The sequence below is a fragment of the Lissotriton helveticus genome, chromosome 7 (genome assembly GCF_964261635.1).
Source record: "Lissotriton helveticus chromosome 7, aLisHel1.1, whole genome shotgun sequence".
NCBI lineage: Eukaryota > Metazoa > Chordata > Amphibia > Caudata > Salamandridae > Lissotriton > Lissotriton helveticus.
In genome coordinates, this window is record NC_136068.1 from 41,609,352 (window position 1) to 41,634,686 (window position 25,335).

At 47.7% G+C, this 25,335-nt stretch overlaps 1 protein-coding gene across 1 annotated transcript in view; it reads left to right on the plus strand.

Moving 5' to 3' along the window:
- Nucleotides 1-25,335, plus strand: part of LOC144767979 (sodium/potassium-transporting ATPase subunit alpha-3) — a 77,560-nt gene that overhangs the window by 2,781 nt on the left and 49,444 nt on the right. The window contains exons 2-4 of the mRNA XM_078651343.1: nucleotides 8,180-8,330; nucleotides 10,544-10,712; nucleotides 24,010-24,164. Coding sequence (XP_078507469.1) covers nucleotides 8,180-8,330; nucleotides 10,544-10,712; nucleotides 24,010-24,164 — 475 coding nt within the window. The remainder of the gene's footprint in view (nucleotides 1-8,179; nucleotides 8,331-10,543; nucleotides 10,713-24,009; nucleotides 24,165-25,335) is intronic.

The window sequence follows — 25,335 nt, forward strand, 5'->3', positions numbered from 1 at the left end:
CTTTTACCTCACTCCTTCCTCACAGACCTCTCTTCTGAACCTCACCTCCTGCTCACAGACCTCACCCCGTTCACAGACCTCTCTCTTATACCTCACCCCTGCTCACGGATCTCACCCCCTGCTCACAGATCTCACCCCCTGCTCACAGATCTCACCCCCTGCTCACAGATCTCACCCCCTGCTCACAGACCTCACCCCTGCTCACAGACCTCACCCCTGCTTACAGACCTCTCTCCTATACCTCACCCCTGATCACAGACCTCAGCCCTGCTCACAGAACTCTTTTCTATACATTACCCCCTGCTCATTGACCCCTCTTTTACCTCACTCCTTCCTCACAGACCTCTCTTCTGAACCTCACCTCCTGCTCACAGACCTCACCCCGTTCACAGACCTCTCTCTTATACCTCACCCCTGCTCACGGATCTCACCCCCTGCTCACAGATCTCACCCCCTGCTCACAGATCTCACCCCCTGCTCACAGATCTCACCCCCTGCTCACAGATCTCACCCCCTGCTCACAGATCTCACCCCCTGCTCACAGACCACACCCCCGCTCACAGACCTCTCTTCTATACCTCACCCCTGATCACAGAACTCAGCCCTGCTCACAGACCTCACCCTCTGCTCACAAACCTCAATCCCTGCTCACAGACCTCTCTTATATACATTATCCCCTGCTCACAGACCTCTCTTATATACATTATCCCCTGCTCACAGACCCCTCTTTTACCTCACTCCTTCCTCACAGACCTCTCTTCTGTACCTCATCCCGTACTCACAGACCTCACCCCATTCACATACCTCTATTCTTACCTCACCCCTGCTCACAGACCTCACCGCCTGCTCACAGACTTCACCCCTTGCTCACAGACCCCACTCCTTGCTCACAGACCTCTCTATTATACCTCACCCCTGCTCACAGACCTCTCTTCTATACCTCACCTCTGCTCACAGACCTCACCCCTGCTCACAGACCTCTCTTCTATACCTCACCCCTGCTCACAGACCCCTCTTACACCTCATTCCCTTCTCACAGACCTCTCTTCTGTACCTCACCTCTGCTCACAGACCCCTCTTATACCTCGCTCCCTCCTCAGACCTCTTTCTGTACCTCAGCCCCTGCTTACATACCTCACCACCGCTCACAGACCTCTCTTCTATACCTCACCTCTGCTCACAGACCTCTCTTCTATACCTCACCTCTGCTCACAGACCTCACCCCTGCTCACAGACCTCTCTTCTATACCTCACCCCTGCTCACAGACCCCTCTTACACCTCATTCCCTTCTCACAGACCTCTCTTCTGTACCTCACCTCTGCTCACAGACCCCTCTTATACCTCGCTCCCTCCTCACAGACCTCTTTCTGTACCTCAGCCCCTGCTTACAGACCTCACCACCGCTCACAGACCTCTCTTCTATACCTCACCTCTGCTCACAGACCTCTCTTCTAGACCTCACCTCTGCTCACAGACCTCACCCCTGCTGACAGACCTCTCTTCTATACCTCACCCCTGCTCACAGACCCCTCTTACACCTCATTCCCTTCTCACAGACCTCTCTTCTGTACCTCACCTCTGCTCACAGACCCCTCTTATACCTCGCTCCCTCCTCAGACCTCTTTCTGTACCTCAGCCCCTGCTTACAGACCTCACCACCGCTCACAGACCTCTCTTCTATACCTCACCTCTGCTCACAGACCTCTCTTCTAGACCTCACCTCTGCTCACAGACCTCACCCCTGCTGACAGACCTCTCTTCTATACCTCACCTCTGCTCACAGACCTCTCTTCTAGACCTCACCTCTGCTCACAGACCCCTCTTATACCTCGCTCCCTCCTCACAGACCTATTTTCTGTACCTCAGCCCCTGCTTACAGACCTCACCACCGCTCACAGACCTCTCTTCTATACCTCACCTCTGCTCACAGACCTCTCTTCTAGACCTCACCTCTGCTCACAGACCTCTCTTTTATACCTCACTCCATGCGCACTACCTCCTCTTATACCTCACCCCCTGCCCACAGACCTCTCTTCTATACCTCACCCCCACTCACAGACCCTCTACAACCTCAAACCTCACCCCCTGCTCACAGACCTCTCTTCTATTTCTCACTCCCTGCTCACAGACTCCTCTACAACCCCAGACCTCACCCCTGCTCACAGATCTCTCTTCTATACCTCACTCCACGCTCACCAACCCCTCTTATACCTCACCCCCTGCCCACAGACCTCTCTTCTATACCTCACCCCCACTCACAGACCCTCTACAACCTCAAACTTCACTCCCTGCTCACAGACCTCTCTTTTATACCTCACTCCATGCTCACAGACCTCTCTTCTATACCTCACCCCTGCTCACAGACCTCACCCCTGCTCACAGACCTCTCTTTTATACCTCACTCCATGCTCACAGACCTCTCTTCTATACCTCACCCCTGCTCACAGACCTCTCTTTTATACCTCACTCCATGCTCATAGACCTCTCTTCTAAACCTCACCCCTGCTCACAGACCTCTCTTTTATACCTCACTCCATGCTCACAGACCTCTCTTCTATACCTCACCCCTGCTCACAGACCTCTCTTTTATACCTCACTCCATGCTCATAGACCTCTCTTCTAAACCTCACCCCCTGCTCACAGACCTCTCTTTTATACCTCACTCCATGCTCACAGACCTCTCTTCTATACCTCACCCCTGCTCACAGACCTCTCTTTTATACCTCACCCCTGCTCACAGACCTCTCTTCTATACCTCACCCCCACTCACAGACCGTACCCCCTGCTCACAGACCCCTCTACATCCCCAGACCTCACTCCCTGCTCACAGACCTCTCTTTTATACCTCACTCCCTGCTCATAGACCTCTCTTCTAAACCTCACCTCCAGGTCACAGACCTCACCCCCTGCTCACAGACCTCATCTTCCTGCTCACAGACCTCACCCCCTGCTCACAGACCTCTCTGCTGCACTCCTAGCCCTCCCCCGCTCATGCGATCTTGTGTCTGTAGCGGGCGCATTCTAGTTTATGCACGTCACACTGACGTGACGTGCACCGGCCATGTTGGAAGCTGCGCGCGCATCCCCAGTCAGAGCGCGGGGAGTCTGAGTAGCGATCGGAAGCGCCGGCCGGCGCTCCTCAATCAGAAGTTGTAAATCTAAATAAATACTTTACTTACCCTCAACGAGTGTTGTGCATACCTTGGTACACCCATACATCACAGTGGCGACGAGGTCGGGAGGCTACAGCTGGCCATCTCGGCAGAAAAAAAAAAATCGAACCCTTCACCACGTGGGCAACAGCAGGGTAAGCAACCCCCTGACCACCTGTACACAGCGTTCAGCAGCCCCACGAGGCCACAGTGCGGAGGGCATAAGGGGGCACGGCGGAGCCCACCCAGGAACGACAGATTGAGGAGCGTGGCAGTGCCACAGCCACCGGAGGGGTGGCGCAGTGGCCGGAGAGGTAACACCGCGCCCCGCAGCAGATAAACCACCGTGCAGACCATCCCACGAAGCCGCGGAAGGTAGGAACAGCGCTGGCTGCCAAGGGGGAAGAAGTGGGGACTGGCACTAGGAGTCCCCAGGAGGACGCCGATACAGAAGTAAAAGACAGCACCCCAGGGAGCCCCACCAGCAAAGCCGTCAAAGCGACAGAGAACAGGGAGGTGAGGATGAGCACACCGGCAGGCTACGCTATCGCACCGGTGCAATTCCTACCGAAACCTGGTGAACCCCTGATGAAGTGGGAGGATTGGAAGGAATATATTGATAATTTCATTGGGGTCCTGGAGGACGAAAATGAAGAGAAGTTCACCCCCCCAAAGGAAGAAACGCATCTTGCTGCTGAACCTGGGACCGGAGGGTCTCAGGATTTACAAGAGTCTGGTGCCCAAGAAGAGAGAGGACACCGATACGGATGTATATGCCCATGCAGTAGAAGACCTGGATGAGAGGTACCGCCCCACCATATGTGTGTCTGTGGACAGGTTCAATTTCCAGCAAAGGAAACAACGGGCTGGAGAAACCATAGAGGAATATGTAGGGGCCTTAAGGAAACTAGCGGCCCCGTGCAAATACGCACTGTGGGAGGATGAATTCATAAAGGACCAGATCGTGATGCACACTACGAGTACACAGGTCCAAGACAAGTTGTGGGCGAGCGGCGACACCACGCTCAAAGAGGTCATGGTCATCGTGAAAAGGGCCGAGCTTGCTAAGAGGTGTGCGGCAGCAACCAAGAAAGATGTGGTCACTCCGACAATGGTGAACAGGATACAAGAAGGAGACCACCGTAAGGACCAAAGAGGAAAAGATCCAGCAGCCAAAGGAACTAGCAAGTGGCAAGGGAAACAACCAGGGAGCGACAGCAAGAAATCGTGCTACAGATGCGGCAGTTGGTCCCACGATGCCCGTGACAGAAGATGTCCCGCGTTCAGAGCCAAGTGCCTATACTGCGGTATCCTGGGCCACTATGAAAAGGTGTGTAGGAAGAAACATTCGAAGGAAACTGTGAAATGCGTTGAGCAAGGGGAAGAAGATCTGGAAGAAGTAGCAGAAGAAGAGGTGATCACTGTCCTGTGCATATACGACCAGGTGATGAGCATAGATGGGAGGAAATCCACAAAACCCATCCTGGACATGTCAATGGGAGGAATCACCATCACCGTGGTGGCGGACACAGGATCCCCCTTCACCATCATCCAACAGGCAGTATGGGAAGAAACATTCAGACCCAAGTTGGGACCGGAGTTGGAAAAGCTAGACATCAGACCGGTCACTTACAATGGGGACCGCATTCCAATGTTAGGGTTCCGCCGCCTACTGTTCAAATTCAGGGGCCGGTCAGCATGGTGCAAGCTGTACATTGCCGAAAAGGGACCCTCGGTCCTGGGATGGCTAGACCAGGGGGACCTAGGAATTAAACTGGATCCAGGAGGGAAAGAGCAGATTTTACTTACTGAGCAAGAAGAATGGCCGGACATGAACAAATGGAAGGAGAACTACCCGAAAGTATTTGGTGGCACAGTAGGACGGATGGAAAACTTCCAACACAGGATTGTGCTCAAGGAAGGGGCCATTCCGGTAGCCCACAAGGTGAGGAATGTGCCGATTGCAGTGAGAGAAGCAGTCCAAACTGATTTCCAAGAGCTGGAAAGGAAAGGAATAATTGAGCCAATAACATGTGCAGAATGGTTGGCGCCCCTGGTGGTCGTAATGAAGCCAAATGGGAAGGTCCGGCTCTGTGTGGACCTGAGAGAACTGAATAAGAATATCGTTGTGGAGAAATTTCCCCTCCCCAGAATCGAGGAAATGTTGACCAAGACCAGGGGGGTGCAGTGGTACTCCACTATCGACTTGACCTCGGCCTATCACCAAATTGCACTGCACCCGGACAGCAAACGGCTCACATCCTTCATCACCCCGTTTGGGTGTTACCAATTTTGTCGAATGCCTTTTGGGCTGGCCTCAGCAGCTGCTGTTTTCCAGAAAATGATGCACCAACTGTTCAGAGACTGCAAGGATGTCCAGTATTTTCAGGATGACATCTTGGTGATGGGGCGAGACCAGCAGGATCACGATCAGAAGCTGGGAAAGGTGTTGAAAACACTAGAGAACAAAGGACTCACGGCGGAGTGGTCGAAGTGTCGGTTGGGCCTGCAATCAGTAACGTACCTGGGTCACGAGATCGGACGACAGGGCGTCACCCCCAAATCGGAAAATGTCAAAGCCATCGCTGAAGCACCGCCGCCCAGGAACAAGGAAGAGGTCAGGTCGTTCCTGGGGATGGCAGAGTACTACAGCAAGTTTGTAGTACACTTCGCTTCCAAAACCCACAACTTGAGGCTATTGACCAGAGACAGCACAGTGTTCCAGTGGACACCAGAAGCCCAAGCAGAGTTCGAATTAATCAAAAGGGATGTTACTGGAGCTGTTCCCCTTAAAGGGTACGACCCACAAGGCACCACTATACTGACGACAGATGCCAGCGACAAAGGCCTGGGTGCTGTACTCATGCAAGACAGAGGCAGAGGGGAGATGGAGACCATCAGCTTTGCATCCAGAGCACTGACAGATACGGAGAGCAAATACAGCGTGATCGAGAAAGAAATGCTGGCGGTCGTATGGGCCATGATGAGATTCCGGCAATTTCTGTGGGGTACACGCTTCCTACTCAGAACAGACCACAAACCTTTGGTGAAGGTGCTGACGTCGAGCGGACATGCCAATGCCACCCCTCGGATATCCAAGATGTCTCTAAAGTTGCTCGAGTTCAGGTATGATGTTGAGTACATTCCCAGGAGCCGGAACCGAGTAGCGGACTATCTGAGCAGGGCAGCTGCCATGGAGCCAGGAGAGGAAGACCCTGCCGGCAGTGGGGATTTGGTAGCTCTAATAGAGGACCAAGAGAAACTGATCAGTCTACAAGAATGGACAGAGTCATATGAAGAAGACACTGACATAAAGGAAGTGAAGGGGCACATCGTGCAGGGATGGCCGGATAAAAGAAACGTGAGAGCAAGCCTCAAGCCGTACTTCGAGGTGCGAGAAGAACTGTCGATAGGAGACCGAGGGATCTTCATATACAGAGGAGATAAGGTGATTCCTCCAAGGAACCTCACCTCAAAACTGATGGACTTGCTACACGAGGGACACCTGGGCATAGGGAAACTCAAGGCACGTGCAAAACAGAATTACTGGTGGCCCGGCATGGACATAAGGGCTGAAAGGCATTTCCGAGAGTGTCCCCAATGTCAACGGGCGGACAAAACATTAAAACCATTGAGGCCAGCGATAGGAAAATTTGATCCCCCTTCAAATCCGTGGGAAGAACTATCCATAGACATTTTGGGACCGGTCCTAGATGACCAAGGCACACAGAAATATGTGTGTGTGCTCATGGATCGCTACTCGAAGTGGCCAGAGTTGAGAGTAGAGGAATCCATGGACACGGAGAACATCCTTAAGTTCCTGTCAGAGACTTTCACAAGGGAAGGAATACCGAAATCAATCTTGAGTGACAATGGACCCCAGTTCACGTCAGAAAAATGGACCAAGTTCATGCAAAGAAATGGCGTCACCGTCAAACACACTGCAATCTACCATCCGGCTGGAAACGGTTTAGTGGAGAGATTTAACAGGGTAGTGATGGGAGCCATACAAGCGGCCATCTCAAGTGAACAGAATTGGGAGAAGGCGCTAGAGAACATGGTATGGGCCTACAGAATAACCCCCACTGGCACGGGGTATAGTCCATTCCAAATATTGAGGGGACGTGAACCTTTTACTCACGACAACAGAATTTGGAAGGAAAAGCTCATCACCAGTGAATGGTCCCCTGCAGTGGTGCGGGCCAACCTGGAAAAAGCACAGACAATTTACAGCAACCACTACAACAAACGAAGGAATGTCAAAGGCACAGGTCTGGAACAAGGAGAGTGGGTAAGAGTAAGATTGGCCACCCTGCAGAAGAAGGGGGACAGCAAGTACAGCAAGCCGTTGCAAGTGGTAGAAGTGTATGATCGGGCAGCTCTATTAAGTGACGGAAATGTGTGGTCCCAAGACCGCATGGCCAGGTGCAATAAAGTTTTGGGCTGGGAGCAACAGGGCACCGACTGGGAAGACAAGGAAGGTTCTGAGGTGGAGAAGAGTCAAGCGGCCGCGGAGCAGCAAGGAGGAGTGAGAGCTGAAACGGAAAGTGAAGAGGAAGGAGAAACTGGAAGTCCAGGAATGGAAAGGGACAGGTTGGAGAGAAGCACGCATGAAGAAGGAGCTCTAAATGAAGGAACAGTAAGCAATGAGTTGCAGAGTCAAGAGACAATGGAGAACCCAGTCAGGGTCACAAGGAGTGGAAGGCAGGTGGTAAGACCTTCCAGATATCGAGATTTTGAATTGGACGATGAACTGTAAGTGACTCATTTAAGTTTGGTAAAAAGGGGGAGATATGTAGCGGGCGCATTCTAGTTTATGCACGTCACGCTGACGTGACGTGCACCGGCCATGTTGGAAGCTGCGCGCGCATCCCCAGTCAGAGCGCGGGGAGTCTGAGTAGCGATCGGAAGCGCCGGCCGGCGCTCCTCAATCAGAAGTTGTAAATCTAAATAAATACTTTACTTACCCTCAACGAGTGTTGTGCATACCTTGGTACACCCATACATTACAGTGTCTGTCCTCCAGGGACGCCAAGGCCTGCGTGATCCATGGGACGGATCTGAAGGACATGTCGACGGAGCACATGGACGAGATCCTGCAGAACCACACGGAGATCGTCTTCGCGCGCACCTCCCCCCAGCAGAAGCTGATCATCGTGGAGGGCTGCCAGAGACAGGTACCACCCCCCAACCCCCCCCCCACCTTCCCCCCAAGGTTAGAACCCGGTGTTGAAAGTTGGGTACAGAGAGAGTCCACCAAGACCTTAGACCTAACCTTACAAGTGAGGTACACAGAGGTACCCCCCAGGCCTGGACCCTAGTGTTGGAAGTGAGGTACAGAGATAAAGGGGCAGGGAGTGTCTGGTAGTGGATCAAAGAGAACTACGCAGCCTTGGTATTCGGTGCGCTGACATTTAATAGCACCTGAAGCAGGTCTCTGAGTAGAGCTTTGGGCATTACCCTGGTACAAATTAAGCACTGGCATACCACCGAGGGCCTGCACCTGGAGTCAGAAGTGGAATAGGGAGGGCACCACTGAGGCCCTGCACCTGGTGTCAGAAGAGGCACCAGAGAGCTGGGCCGCTGAGGGTTGGTCCCTGGTGCCAGGTGTGCGGAGAGGGCCAGGCACTGTCAAAGCCTCACACAAGGTATATATTTAGGATAAAAAATCTATAAGTGGAATAGGAAAGGCAGTGCCAAAGCTAGGTTGCAGATTTCAGAGGAAGGATAGGGGTGGTTTCTCCTATGGGTGTGCAAAATTCACGTAGTTTGTTTGCACGCAAATATGCGAAATCGCAGCAAAATCATGTGTAATTAAGTGAAATACTAATCTGCCATTTTGTGCTATATCTTAGCGTGAAAAGCATCCTTGTGTCAATTTCTGATGTGAGGATGAATTTTGCGCCAAAAAAAAGTGCAAAAAGCAAAAGCACCACAAACATCACTCGCTCACATTCTTTTGTTCACGAGCATCTGCATATCTGGCCCGATTCACAGAACTAACTTACTACAAAATCCTAAACTTACTACTTTTGGAATTCACAGAAGGCATTTAGTAGTCTTAAGTTAGGATTTTGTCTTAAGTTAGGATTTTGTCTTAAGTTAAACTTAAGACAAACTTAAGTTAAACTTAAGTTTAACTTACATCAAAATCCAAATTTAAGACAAAATCTTAATTTAGGAGAAAATCCTCATTTTGGACAAAATCCAAATTTAAAACAACATCCTAATTTAAGACAAAATCCTAATTTAGGACAAAATCCTAATTTAAGAAAAAATCCTAATTTAAGACACAATCCTAATTTAAGACAAAATCCTAATTTAAGACACAATCCTAATTTAAGACAACATCCTAATTTAAGACTACTAAGGACCAGATGTAGGTGAGGGACATTTACCGATTCATAAATACCGAATTTTACCGATTCGGTATTTATGAATCGGTAAATATGAAGGAGGGAGATGTAGGGAAACTTCAAATTTGAATTACCGAATCGGTAACATTCGGTATTTACCGATTCGGTAAATACCGAATCGGTATTTCCTATTGATTCATATGGGCTGTGAAGCCCATAGGAATCAATGGGAAATACCGATTCGGTATTTACCGAATCGGTAAATACCGAATGTTGCAAGGGTGCAGGGGGTGTCACTTTGACACCCTCTAGCACCCGAAGTAAAGGTATGTGTGACATGTGGCACACATATATACCCTAAGGGCATGTCTGTGTTTCACATTGCACAGTGTGCATGCACAGATGTGCATGCACACCTGCATTCGGTATTTTACCACACAATAGGATTGTGTGGTAAAATACCGACTCTTAAGGGCCTGTGACACTCTCAGGAGTGTCACCTACATTTGGATTTACCGAATCGGTAAAATTACCGATTCGGTATTTTACAGAATCGGTAAATTTACCGAATCGGTAAATTTACCGATTCTGTAAAATATTGGCCCCTACATCTAAAAACCCTCAATACCGGTCGGTAACGGCCGAATTCGGCCGTTACCGACCGGTATTTGCTCTCCTACATCTGGCCCTAAATGCCTTCTGTGAATACCAAAAGTAGTAAGTTTAGGATTTTGTCTTCAGTTAGTTCTGTGAATCGGGCCCTAAGTTTTTAATGCAAGTGGTGCCTTCTCTGTACATTTTACCGTAATGGTGCATAATTACATCAAGTAACATAATGGCATAATTTTAGGGACATTGCTTAACAAGTGTAACATGAAATTCATGAAGTTATGTAAATTTCGTCAGAGTAATTTAAATTTCGCCAAGCCGAGTTACTACCTCTCATTAACTGCGAGAGGTCAAATGTTCTTGAGCGTGGGCTTGAATTTAAAAGAAAAAAAACTGGACCTTTCACCCTTTCTCTCCTCCATCAGGGTGCCATAGTGGCCGTCACCGGGGACGGGGTGAACGACTCCCCTGCCCTGAAGAAGGCGGACATCGGGGTGGCCATGGGCATCGCTGGCTCGGATGTCTCCAAACAGGCGGCCGACATGATCCTGCTGGACGACAACTTTGCCTCCATCGTGACTGGTGTAGAGGAAGGTGAGTGTCGCGACATCCGGTTCGAGCAGATGCAGGTATCCTGTCCCTGCCTCAAAGGGCTGTGTGTTAAATGCCTTTAAAGTGAGAGCTGGGCGTTAATATCAGATGAACAGCAGACGCTGAGCCCCTTGCGCCACCAGTGTGTCACGTTGCGTGACGCATTGGCAGCGCAACCTGCTGCGTGATATTTTCAAGCACATGTAAAGCCACCCTGTGTGGTTTTATCTGCGCTTGTAAATATCGCCCCTTTTCACGCAACACTTTGCATGTTAGGGGCGTGACATGGGTGTTGCTGTGAGTGTTTACACACCACACCCATGTCCACAGATGCATTTCCAGATTTACGAGCCATCGTAAACCTGGAAGTGCATCACAATTCTATGCCACCCCAAGGGGTGGTGTAGCGAGGCGCAACGAGGAGAAATGTTTCATTTCTACTTGTTTTCTACCCTCTTCTTCAATGCGTGCTGCATTCTACAGGATGCATGGAAAGAGGAAATGAGCTCATTTGATAGTTTTTGTGCAAGATGCACAAAAACAATCCCCGCCGACACAGGCGTCCTTGCACCATGGTGCAAAAGTGCCTGCGCCGGCACATGGTAGCAGTTTGTGCAGCAGCGCAGGGAAAAACACAGAGATGCGACATATTGTTGTAAATATGTTTTAGTGTGGTGCAGAAAAATGACTTGCGGCATTGCGCTGCCTTCGTTTCTCGTAAACAGGGCCCAATGTTTGGAAGTAGGACTCTCAAAAGGCCTTAACCACAGACTTCAAATGAATCAAAACCAGGGAGCTAGGCTGCTCTTTTAACAATCAAGGCCGTGTCACATAGAACCATCGATGAAGAAACTTCACTGGCTTTCGGTGGCCCAATGGGCCATTTTCAAAACAGGCTGCATTATCCATGAATCACTCTATAACTAAAGCCCGAAGTTTACATCTTCAAGAATTCAGAGCTACATCCCAATCTCAGATCATCCCAGTTGAACCCATTAACGGCTCTGAGATGTAAGCAGAAAAGGATGGGAGGGGTGAGATTCTCAGTGACAGGACCCCAGATATGGAACTCACTTCCAACTGAAATTAGGCTGGAAGCAAACTATATGACCTTCAGGAAGCATTTGAAAACCTGGCTGTTCAAACAAGCTTACAGCCAATAATACGAGCTGTTGCTGCCTTCTTTACCCTAGTGCCAAGAAGCCTATGGTGTTCTTGCGCTTTATAAGTTTGTTATAACATAACATAACAGGTGCAAGTGATCTAGAGTGGAGAAGAAATGGAGATGGAAAGGTGTGTGGTGGAATGTGGCCTGAAATGTCTAGTATTGGGTTGGGTTTAGGAGTGGTGAAGGGTTTCCAAATTAAAAAGTTGGGATCAGGAAAATGAAACATTTGATATATATCAGCATGAAAGGAAGGAGGGGCTACCAAGGTGGCTCATGAGGGGTCCGGGATGTACCATGGCCAAATATGGGTCAGAGAAGCCTCTGGTGGCCAACGTGGATGATCTGCTGGGATTTGTGGTAAAAGGGTGTGCCGTGAGTGATGAAAAACTTTGGGCCTGATTTTATCCAGGTGGACGGCCTGGGGGTGTGCCAGGGCAAAGGGGTAATGGCCAGATTTACATCCAGGCAGACGGCTCGTGGGTCCGCCGACGCAACGGAGTAATGGCCGATTTAAATAATGACGGCCGGAGTATTCACCATTCGCCTGGCGGAGGTCTTTACTTCTGCCAGGCTGTGCATACTCCGCCTGCTAGGTATATAAATGACTGCCAAGAAGGTGGTCATCTATAAAGGCATTGACAGGATCCGCCATCACAGCGGTTCCTGTCAATTCATTGTACTGTTTGTTACAGGGCTGCATCCGAAGGGCGCAGCCCTGTAACAAACAGTAATCTTTATTTCTTTTCAAAAATAAAAATCTGAAATAGGATTTTCCTTCTATAAAGAAAATAAATAATGCTCCTGTTGCCATGGGAGGCTTTTCTCATGGGGGAGGGAGCATTAAAATATTTTTACTGTTCCTTACCGCCAGCATCTGGCATGTGCACGCTCACACGCGGTGGCACAGTGCCAATAAGCAATACTGAAGATGAACTAATTAACCAGCTGGCATCGGCACTCAGGCACTGTGGCACAGTGCCAAGACGTAAGACTCCAAATACTCCAATGAAGCACCTGGCACGTGCACACTCAGACGCAGAGTACATCTGTCTGTGCACCAGCAAACGCTGTGTCACAGTGCAAGGAGTTGGACAGCGTCACACGCGTGCAGAGCTAATGCATTCATGGAGCACCTGGCACGTGCACAGCCATACACCATAGTATAGAGGGAAACAACCTTTACAATGCAATCATTACATCGCACTACGTTTACAACGCAGTCATTACATCGCAACAATCTTTACAACGCATGTCACTACAATGCATGTCATTACAACGCATGTCATTACAATGCATTTTACCCCTACACTATCCAATAATTGCCCTACTGTTGCACCTCCTGGAGTTATAATAGTAATTTTTACCCCTATATATCCAATACTTACCTTAAATGCAATGTAATGGTATGCATTGAATGGTATGCGTTGTAAAGGTATAATGCGATGTAATGGAATGCGCTGTAAAGGTAGTTTCTAAAATTGCAATGTTGTGGCTTGCATTGTAATGGAATGCGTTGTAAAGGATGTTGCGATGTAAAAACTGTGTTGTAAAGGCATGCATTGTAAATGTATGGGTTGTAACGTCATACATTCTAGTATAGCACCAGCTGCGTGCACAGAGAATGCCCAAGAGCAGCGCACAGTCAGTGCACATGTAAACCCTCTGGTCCTCTTCCAAAGCAATGATGGTGTCACAAGCTTGCAGAGCTGATGGTGAGCCTCCCAGCACCTCTCAGGAGAGGTTGATGCTGACCGTTGACCCTCCTCACGTGAGAGGCGGGGTCCGGTGCTCACTGCACTTCTAGAGGTCAGTAAGCTTCAGCCACTAACTCTTCTTCTAGTTGTAACCACAAAAAACATTCCTTTGGGAGTTTGCCAAATAGTGGCACCTCATATTTTAAATGATTAATGACAAATGCAGACCCCCCCCCCTAAAATGAATGCTTTGTACAGTCTCACAGCCTTGGTCAAGAGGAACCATGTCCAGGGCTTCCTTTGCGCTGGTGACAGCTGGATGTCAACACCTGCACTCCTTTTTCGGACCCACAACATATTTGTTATCATACATGTCGGAAACCGGGTTACCCCAGTCTGGAGAGGGCTCTTACCACGATCAGAGACTAGCTCCTAATCAGGCAGTCGATATTTCTTCAAGCTTATCACGTCTACCCTCTGGTAGCGATTTGTCACAAAATGGCATGCGTTCTGCAAAGCAGGGGTACTAACAATTAAGGCAGGACCAAATAACACTCGGAGATTGAGATACTACCAAAACAAACAAAAAAGAGTGAAGGGGGTTAGAGTAGAGGGGTGTGGAGTGGAGTGTCTCAAAGTGGAGTGTTGTAGATTGGAATGGCATAGTGTCATAGAGTGGCGGGGCCTAGAGTGGAGTAAAGTATCATAGAGTGGCTGGGCGTAGCATGGAGTAAAGTGTCATAGAGTGGAGAGGCGTAGAGTGTTGTGTCGTAGAGTGGAGTGCTGTACATTGTGGAGTGTCATAGAGTGGAGTGGCCTAGAGTGTCGTTGTAGAGTGGAGTGGTGTAGAGTGTCACAGAGTGGCATGTTGTAGATTAGAGTGGTGTAGAGTGAAGTGGCATGGCGTAGAGGGGAGTGGCACCTTGGAGTACAATAGAGTGTTGTGTTGTAGAGTGTCTTAAGAGTGGGGGGGCGTAGAGTGGAGTAGAGTAGCGTGTCGCAGAGTGGAGTGTCATAGAGTAGAGTGGCATGTTGTAGATTGGAATGGTGTAGAGTGGAGTGGCCTAGAGTGTCATCGTAGAGTGGAGGGGTGTAGAGTGGAGTAGAGTGGCGTGTCAAAGAGTAGAGTGGCGTGTCATAGAGTAGAGTGGCATGTTGTAGATTGGAGTGGTGTAGAGTGTAGCGGCACGTCTTGGAGTGGAGTATAGTTGCGTGCTGTAGAGTGTCTTAAGAGTGCAGGGATGTAAGTGGAGTGGCACATCGTTGGGTGTCAAAAAGTGGAATGAAGTGTTGTAGCATGGACTGGCATTTTGTGGAGTGGAATCTCACATAATGGAGTGGTGTATTGTAGAGTGTCATGGAGTGGAGGGGCATAGAGTGGATTAGAGTGTTGTATAGTGGAGTGGTGTAGTGTAAAGTGGTGTAGTGTGGAGTAACCATGGTATGGTAGCACACTGCCATTACAGGCAACACATTTTCAATTTAAATGGCGATTACATTAGCACAGACATACAGTATTAGTCATAAAAGTGTACAGTAGACAAACAACATGTGGAAATGTCATCACCCAGTGTGTTGATTTGTATTAAAATATTTGTCTTCACCATACTTCAGAATTACAATAAATGTGCTTCATTTATGATCTTCTAATTTTGAGGAGCGGAGGCATGAAGACCTAGGCATAGAGGCGCAGATCACATCATTGAACATTCTTGGACCAAAGGGTTCTTCTGCCCTCTCCCTCCAATGGGGCCATTCTGACCTCATCTCAGGAAAGCATACAGGATCTAGCCATTTCATAGTGGAGTGTGATCGCTATCACGCCACTAAGGGGAACCCTCTGGCCATAGTGTGGTAAGAGTGGAGCCCATTCTCTCATGGTCCTGATGAATGCAGCGGACCCAGTTGGGCCTTTAGGCAGAAACATGTTGACCTCACTCACGGCTGTGGGGGGACATTAATATCCCCATTACACCGATCACCTTATTTTAACCACCATATGGATGCCGGCACTCTTCAAATTTAAGCTGACACCCATAATGGCCTTTTCATCCACTTCTTTTTCACAGGCCCCCACTTAGTTTAGAAGTGCATCACTGTCGTCAGGTGTATGCCCGCCCCCTATCAAACCAAGTTTTTAGAGGGCGAGGACTGGTCTACGATGAAGCATGACACCAGGCGGTGCGTGAGGCCAGTCCTTCACTTTTTGTGAGATGCCTGCACTCACAAATTTAAAACTGCACTAACACTAGCGACACTAAAACTGGGAGCGGCTCATTGTGATACATAGTTTATGTTGGAGGCTGCCGTCTACCTGTACCCCGTGCCTCTGGTTCCCTCAGCCCAGATGTTATCTGGCTTTTGTGGTTATATATCTCATTTTTATATATTCTGAAATATCTGCACAATTAATTTACAAACATTTAAATGTTGTAGTGAGGTAGAAAAAAGTCTTTCCTTTCACAGCAAAAGTGTCACATAAATCCTCTCACTTTGAAGTCACAAAAAGAAAGGTAAACACCAAGCTCCCTTGAAAGACAGAGCCTGAACTTGGACCTCTGTCTTTGAAGGCAGTGCATTTGTGACATGATAAGAACAAGACTTAAATGCCTGTTTACAGGAAGTGATCACTATTGGAAGAATACAGTAAATAGGCGACGCACCACGGGACGGACAAACTCAACATAGACAGCCTAACACAAGTAAAGCCAGCAAGTAGAAAGCAAGCAAATGTGAGTTACAAACCACAAAGCCAATGGTAAGTAATAGATGAAATGCCTTTCCAAGGAAGCTTTCAGAATGTCCCCAAGAAGTCAGTTGCAGACCAGGCATGTGTTCTGTCTTATAGGCTTTGACCTAAAAAGGAAGAAGATAAATATAGGAAAACAGTATACGAGCGAGAAAACATGAAGGAAAAAGAAGAAAAAGAGACAGGAACTGTAAGGCAGATGAATAAAGAGGCATGAGGTGGAATCAAGACTAGTTAGCCTGGTAATTCGGTCAGCACCACTGGCGGAGAGATCCTGAGAAAATTTCAGGGTTCTGAAATTATTTTTTGCTTACAAATAAACTACTGGCCATGTCTCTTTGAATCTCTGATCTTAAATATTTTTGTTTTCTACAATCTTACAGCCATTTTGCATGCTACATCGTTGTGTTGTCTGTTCTGTATGTGTTTGAGCCTGTGATTGTTTTGTTTCATACTAAGGTAAAAAAAACTCTAAGGACTTAATCTGTGTTTTCTCTCCTTCTCTCACTTTGGCATGAACTTCTGCTTGCGCTCTTCTGCACACTGCAGGCCATGCTTTCACCCCCTCCCCTCTGCATAGCCTGCATTCTCCTCTGCAGGAGGCTTGAATGCCTGCTCCCAGTGCTAGTAATACTGAGATCTTGGCCTTTGCTTGCACTTCTGAATCCTTTTTTGCTGCCTTTAAATAGGGTGAAAGGGGAACTTTTGTCAAACTCATATGTGAAAGGCACTGCTGCTTACTTCCGGTTTAAGCCCTGCCTCTGGTAACGCCTTCTTCAGGGGAAGGTTCCACCCTCCACCATTCACTCTATCTGTTACTGAACAGGATGGAATTTAGGCCCTACCCTAGATACATACAGACAACCCAGCACCCTATATGATAACACCTCTGTCGAATTAGGGCACACCACCCCTTACCACCCTCACCCTTCTGATAACACTTCTTTCTGGGGTAGGGCCCACCTTCCACCATCCACTTACTCCCCATGAAGTCTGAAGATTCAGCCATTTATTTTGCAGTTCTGCCTTCTGCAGATGATGGGTTAAAGGCAGAGATTGGTTACTCACTCACCAGAATCCCAGGCCTCCCCTCTTACGTAGCCATTATTGAGACGCTATGCTACCACACTTCTGTGTGGAGGTTATGGCTGTGGTTCCAGCAAGGTGGCCGGTGCTGCGGTAGGCAGGGTCCGGTCCGGCTGCAAAATGCTCAGAAAATGGGCCAGGAAGCTGGAACATACTAGTGTGCAGTGTGTGGGGTGAGGGGAGAGGGACATGTCACTGACAGTCACAAGACTTAATTTGTGATCCCATCATGCTCTTCAATAATAAAGAATATGTTTTGTGCCCCATCCTAAAAACTCTTACTTTAGTGAGTCCAGCCCATTTGCATACCTAAGCGACACCTCTCCTGTATGTGGGCGTGGCTCATAATACGTGCCCAGGCAAGCACAGTAAACTAACACATCCCCACACAGCTAACCCACTTAGAGGAGCTATAATTATGTGTGACATTGGAATTGCAGTGCAGTGATGCAGAGACCAGCCATAAAATGCTTGAGTCTAACCCCTGATGCGTGGCTCATGGTAGGGTGGTTTCTCCCCTCATCCACCAGTTAGCTTGAGTTCATCATTCATCACTAATGACCTTACCGGCAGGACAGGTACGGCATTTAATTACACTTGTTTCTTTATGTGCCCATGGCTGTGTCTCGGGCCCATAATTGCGAACAGGGTAATTAGCAGCTTTTTCTTACAGGTGTGGGCAAATGAAAGAAGGCGCCTTCCGGGTTAGCTTGAATCCCCATCTTACTCCCACCAAAAAGACTTCTCTGGTGGTGGTCTTATTTCAGATCACTGACAAAATATCGAATACAAAAATATAGACTTACCAAAATATCAATGCCAAAAAATAGAATGCAAAAATATCGATTTCCTATCTACAAACAGGTAAGTGCAAAAATATTGAATCAGAAATATAGTTGTAAAAAATATAGTTAGTCAAAATATATATATTTTTTAAATGTCTTAAAAGTAATTTAAAATTAATAAAATAATAAATATAATTAACTAAAACATACTTAAAAATACTTAAATTACCTTAAAAGTGTTTAAAAATTAATTTAAGTTATAAAAAAACAACATTTTATTTTTTAATACATATATATAAATTAACGTAATATTAATAAAAAATATACAATATTTTTACCGTAGGATAGCGGGAGGGTAAAATTTACTATTACCACTCCAGTGAGTGCAACAGTAGGGAAAACATTGGATAGCTGGAGGGTAAAAATTACTATTCCCACTCCAGAAAGGGCAACAGTAGGGAAAGCGTTGGATAGCGTAGGGGTAAAAATTACTATTCCCACTCCAGAGAGTGCAACAGTAGGGAAAGCATTGGATAGCGCAGGGGTAAAAATTACCATTCCCACTCCAGAGAGTGCAACAGTAGAGAAAGCGTTGGATAGCGTAGGGGTAAAAATTACTATTCCCACTCCAGAGAGTGCAACAGTAGGGAAAGCATTGGATAGCGTAGGGGTACAAATTACTATTCCTACTCCAGAGAGTGCAACAGCAGGGAAAGCGTTGGATAGCGTAGGGGTAAAAATTACTATTCCCACTCCAGAGAGTGCAACAGTAGCGCAAGTGTTGGATAGCGTAGGGGTAAAAATTACTATTCCCACTCCAGAGAGTGCAACAGTTGAGTAAGCGTTGTATAGCGTAGGGGTAACAATTACTATTCCCACTCCAGAGAGTGCAACAGTAGGGAAAGCGTTGGATAGCGGGAGAGTAAAAATTACTATTCTAACTCCAGAGAGTGCAACAGTAGGGAAAGCGTTGGATAGCGTAGGGGTAAAAATTACTATTCCCACTCCAGAGAGTGCAACAGTAGGGAAAGCATTGGATAGCGTAGGGGTAAAAATTACTATTCCGTCTCGAGAGAGTGCAACAGTAGGGAAAGCGTTGGATAGCGTTGGGGTAAAAACTACTATTCTAACTCCAGAGAGTGCAACAGTAGGGAATATGTTGGATAGCGTAGGGGTAAAAATTACTATTCTAACTCCAGAGAGTGCAACTGTAGGGAAAGCGTTAGATAGCGTAGGGGTAACAATTACTATTCCCGCTCTAGAGAGTGCAACAGTAGGGAACGCATTGGATAGCGTAGGGGTAAAAATAACTATTCCAACTCCAGAGAGTGCAACAGAAGGGAAAACGTTGGATAGCGTAGGGGTAAAAATTACTATTCCCACTCCAGAGAGTGCAAAAGTAGGGAAAGCGTTGGATAGCGTAGGGGTCAAAATTACTATTCCTACTCCAGAGAGTGCAACAGTAGGGAAATTAATGATTTAATATATTAATAAAAAATAAATTAAATATTAATACCAATAAAAAATTAATTAAAATTAATTACCAATGTTATATTATGTAATAATTAATCAATTAAAAATACAACTAATATTAGTTATTCAAATTAATTACATATTCATAATTAATTAACAATAAATTAATTTGCAATAACAAAAACTAATTAATAATAAAAACTAATACCAATTAATAATTAATATACGGTAAAATAATTATCAATACACAAAAAGTATTTTAATATGTAATTAATTACAATTAAATTACTTCCCACCCAATTCCCCTATAAACCCACAACCCACTACTGAAAATAAATTAATAAAATTAATATAATTATTAATTAATCAATTAATAAAAATTAACTAGCAATCAAAAAATAATTACCAATTAATTCAAAATGAATACCAATAAATAAAATAAAATATCGAATTAATTACAATTAAATTACTTCCCACCCTATTCCCTATAAACCCACAACCCGCTGCAGAACTAAAATGCAAAATTAAATTAAAAACAATTAGTAATTTCTAACAATCAATATTTAATTTTATATAATTAAATTACTTCCCACCGTATTCCCCTACAAACCCACAACGCACTACAGAATTAAATTACGCAAAAATTAAATAACATAAAATTCATTACTTAAAATAAATTACAAAAATAATATACACTTTTCACACATATACTAACATACAAAATACTTTAAAAAATTCGATATAATTAAAAATTCGATATTTTGTCTTTCTATACTTTAAAAATCGATATTAAATTACTTACCTTCAATTCGATATTTTTCACCTCTATATCCTGCCCATTCGATATTTTGTCCATTCTATATTTTGAATTCAATATTTTGTGTAGTTACCCTTATTTCAGTAGATGGAGACTGGTCCGGCGGGGGGGGGGGGGAGAAGTTGGTAGCGAGGGGGTGTGGCCAGAAACAAGGCTTAGACCTGAATTGTGCACTTGCCTTGTCCCCGGGTTTGGCGATACACCAGAGTTCTCTCTACTCCATTATGGCTGATGTGTCTGCCTGTGCTTATGATTCCTTATCCATGCCTGTGCTTACGATTCTTTATCCATGCCTGCGCTTCTGATTCTTTAGCCTCAGCCTCTACTTATGATTCTGTAGCCTCTGCCAGTACTTATGATTCGTTATTCTTTGCCTGTACTTATGATTAATCTTCCTCTGCCTGTACTTATGATTCCACCTCCTCTGCCTGCACTTATGATTCCTCCTCCTCTGCCTGTACTTCTGATTCACCCTCCTCTGCCTGTCCTTCTGATTCTGATGTCCCCTCCTCTGCCTGTCCTTCTGATTCCTCCTCCTCTGCCTGTACTTCTGATTCACCCCCTCTGCCTGTACTTCTGATTCACCCTCCTCTGCCTGTACTTCTGATTCACCCTCCTCTGCCTGTACTTCTGATTCACCCTCCTCTGCCTGTCCTTCTGATTCCTCCTCCTCTGCCTGTACTTCTGATTCACCCCCTCTGCCTGTACTTCTGATTCACCCTCCTCTGCCTGTACTTCTGATTCACCCTCCTCTGCCTGTACTTCTGATTCCTCCTCCTCTGCCTGTACTTCTGATTCACCCTTCTCTGCCTGTCCTTCTGATTCTGATGTCCCCTCCTCTGCCTGTCCTTCTGATTCCTCCTCCACTGCCTGTACTTCTGATTCACCCCCTCTGCCTGTCCTTCTGATTCTGATGTCCCCTCCTCTGCCTGTCCTTCTGATTCCTCCTCCACTGCCTGTACTTCTGATTCCTCCTCCACTGCCTGTACTTCTGATTCACCCCCTCTGCCTGTACTTCTGATTCACCCCCTCTGCCTGTACTTCTGATTCACCCCCTCTGCCTGCACTTCTGATTCATCCTGTACTTATGAATATTTACACTCTGCCTGTACTTATGATTCACCCCCTCTGCCTGTCCTTCTGATTCCTCCTCCTCTGCCTGTACTTCTGATTCACCCCCTCTGCCTGTCCTTCTGATTCTGATGTCCCCTCCTCTGCCTGCACTTCTGATTCATCCTGTACTTATGAATATTTACACTCTGCCTGTACTTATGATTAATCTTCTTCTGCCTGTACTTCTGATTCCACCCCCTCTGCCTGTCCTTCTGATTCCTCCTCCTCTGCCTGTACTTCTGATTCACCCCCTCTGCCTGTCCTTCTGATTCTGATGTCCCCTCCTCTGCCTGTCCTTCTGATTCCACCTCCTCTGCCTGTACTTCTGATTCACCCCCTCTGCCTGTACTTCTGATTCACCCTCCTCTGCCTGTACTTCTGATTCACCCCCTCTGCCTGTACTTCTGATTCCTCCTCCTCTGCCTGTACTTCTGATTCCTCCTCCTCTGCCTGTACTTCTGATTCACCCTCCTCTGCCTGTACTTCTGATTCACCCTCCTCTGCCTGTACCTCTGATTCCTCCTCCTCTGTCTGTGCTTCTGATTCCTCCTCCTCTGCCTGTACTTCTGATTCCTCCTCCTCTGCCTGTACTTCTGATTCCTCCTCCTCTGCCTGTACTTCTGATTCACCCTCCTCTGCCTGTCCTTCTGATTCTGATGTCCCCTCCTCTGCCTGTCCTTCTGATTCCTCCTCCACTGCCTGTACTTCTGATTCACCCCCTCTGCCTGTCCTTCTGATTCTGATGTCCCCTCCTCTGCCTGTCCTTCTGATTCCTCCTCCACTGCCTGTACTTCTGATTCACCCCCTCTGCCTGTCCTTCTGATTCTGATGTCCCCTCCTCTGCCTGTACTTCTGATTCCTCCTCCTCTGCCTGTACTTCTGATTCCTCCTCCTCTGCCTGTACTTCTGATTCCTCCTCCTCTGCCTGTACTTCTGATGTCCCCTCCTCTGCCTGTACTTCTGATTCCTCCTCCTCTGCCTGTCCTTCTGATTCCTCCTCCTCTGCCTGTACTTCTGATTCCTCCTCCTCTGCCTGTACTTCTGATTCACCCCCTCTGCCTGTCCTTCTGATTCCTCCTCCTCTGCCTGTACTTCTGATTCCTCCTCCTCTGCCTGTCCTTCTGATTCCTCCTCCTCTGCCTGTACTTCTGATTCCTCCTCCTCTGCATGTACTTTTTCTGATTCCTCCTCCTCTGACTCTCATTGCCTGCTCTTCCCAGTACTCTGCTTTACCCTCTACCTAAGATTAATTTCCCTCTGCCTGTACTTGTTGCCCCGCTTCCTTTACCTGTAAATCTGACTCCTCTTCTCCTGCCTGTACCTCGATTTCCTCTGCTCCTGACTGTACCTTTGAAATTTGAATCCTTGTTCTCCTACCCTAGTTGTTTGTCTTATTCCTCCTCCTGCCTGTACCTCTGCCTCCTCTTCTCCTGCCTGTACCTCTGCCACCTCTTCTCCTGCCTGTACCTCTGCTTCCTTCTCCTGCCTGTACCTCTGCTTCCTTCTCCTGCCTGTACCTCTGCCTCCTCTTCTCCTGCCTGTACCTCTGCTTCCTTCTCCTGCCTGTACCTCTGCCTCCTCTTCTCCTGCCTGTACCTCTGCTTCCTTCTCCTGCCTGCACCTCTGCCTCCTCTTCTCCTGCCTGTACCTCTGCCTCCTCTTCTCCTGCCTGTCTCACTGCCTCCTCTTCTCCTGCCTGTACCTCTGCCTCCTCTTCTCCTGCCTGTACCTCTGCCTCCTCTTCTCCTGCCTGTACCTCTGCTTCCTTCTCCTGCCTGTACATCTGCCTCCTCTTCTCCTGCCTGTCTCTCTACCTCCTCTTCGCCTGCCTGTACCTCTGCCTCCTCTTCTCCTGCCTGTACCTCTGCCTCCTCTTCTCCTGCCTGTACATCTGCCTCCTCTTCTCCTGCCTGTCTCTCTACCTCCTCTTCTCCTGCCTGTACCTCTGCCTCCTCTTCTCCTGCCTGTACCTCTGCTTCCTTCTCCTGCCTGTACCTCTGCCTCCTCTTCTCCTGCCTGTACCTCTGCCTCCTCTTCTCCTGCCTGTCTCACTGCCTCCTCTTCTCCTGCCTGTACCTCTGCCTCCTCTTCTCCTGCCTGTACCTCTGCCTCCTCTTCTCCTGCCTGTACCTCTGCCTCCTCTTCTCCTGCCTGTACCTCTGCTTCCTTCTCCTGCCTGTACATCTGCCTCCTCTTCTCCTGCCTGTCTCTCTACCTCCTCTTCGCCTGCCTGTACCTCTGCCTCCTCTTCTCCTGCCTGTACCTCTTCTCCTTGTTCCCCTACCCTACACGTTTCTCTTATTCCTTTCCTCTGCCTGTATCTCTGCTTCCTCCTCCCCTGCCTGCACCCCTGACCCCTGCTCCTCCTCTGCCTGGCCTGTCATTAGTTCAGCTTCCGTTTCCTGTCCCCTGCAGGTCGTCTGATCTTCGACAACCTGAAGAAGTCCATCGCGTACACGCTGACCAGTAACATACCGGAGATCACCCCCTTCCTGCTCTTCATCATGGCCAACATCCCTCTGCCCCTGGGCACCATCACCATCCTCTGCATCGACCTGGGCACAGACATGGTGAGTTCAGGGCCTCTGGGCGTCTCCAGGGCACGCGCGGGCTTCTTTCTGGTCATCATGGTGCATCATCTGCCTGTCTCTGTGTGCACCAATCCACCAATGGTGGAAGTGTGCACACACCAGCCCCCTCCTGTCTCTACTGCACTGGGGGTTAGTTCTGCTTCCAGATGAAGGTAAAGTGAAAAAAGCTACAGACAAGAGACGCTTCATGCTTTGTACACCCCCTTTCCTTTCAATAACATGAAGTTTGTTGTAAGCTCTCTTTGTCCCCTCGGGAGCTCAGTAACCCTGGGCGTAGTTTGCGAAGTAGCGCTAAGCGTAACTACGCAAAGTGCACTTCGCACTACGCGAGCTGCGCGTAGCACTACGCGAACTGCGTAGTGCCCTGTTCTCACTGTGCAAGATGCCGTTTTCTATGATTGCATCCGGTACTGTGCAATCATTGAAAACGGCATCTTGCACAATGCAAGCTGTAGTTTTCTGCCGCTCAAGCAGATTTTTACTCGAGCAGCAGCTTTCTCAACGCGGACTGGTAGTTACACGACCACTCGCAATGAGAAACCTGACCTCCCCGCATTGAGAATCTTGCCGGGAGGCTTATTTTCCACGCTCGCGGTCAGCAACTTGATGTTGCTGATCGCGAACGAGGAAAAAGTCTCACCGGGATGTCATTTTGCTTGCTCGCAGTCCGCGAGCAAGCAAAAAATGGCCGCTGCACTACGCTACGCTACGCGTGTTTGCACTGTGCTTCGTGCAATTTGCATAGTGCGAAGTTGCGTAAACTTCGCAAACTACACGAGCGTAGCGTAGTTATCCGCCCAGGCCTAGAGCTCAGTCAGACTTGGTCGGGTAATAGCTAAACACAATTTTTGCCACAAAATGTCCTCAAAATTACACAAACATTTCTCTGAACACATGGATATATTGCAGATCTGTGTGCAATAATGGCAGGTGGAGAAAATGTGTCCTGAAATGAAAAACCTCTTCCATGCACTGCAGGCACCCACGGGTATACATTTCACACCGCAAACTCTATCACAACTTAAAAAAAGATTGTTGAACAAAAATACCATATATTTTTTAATTTCGTTGGCAGAAACACAATTTTCACCCAGACTTAGTTTTGGTGAACATCATGTCATGTTGGTGGAAACTTGGACCATCCTTGCTG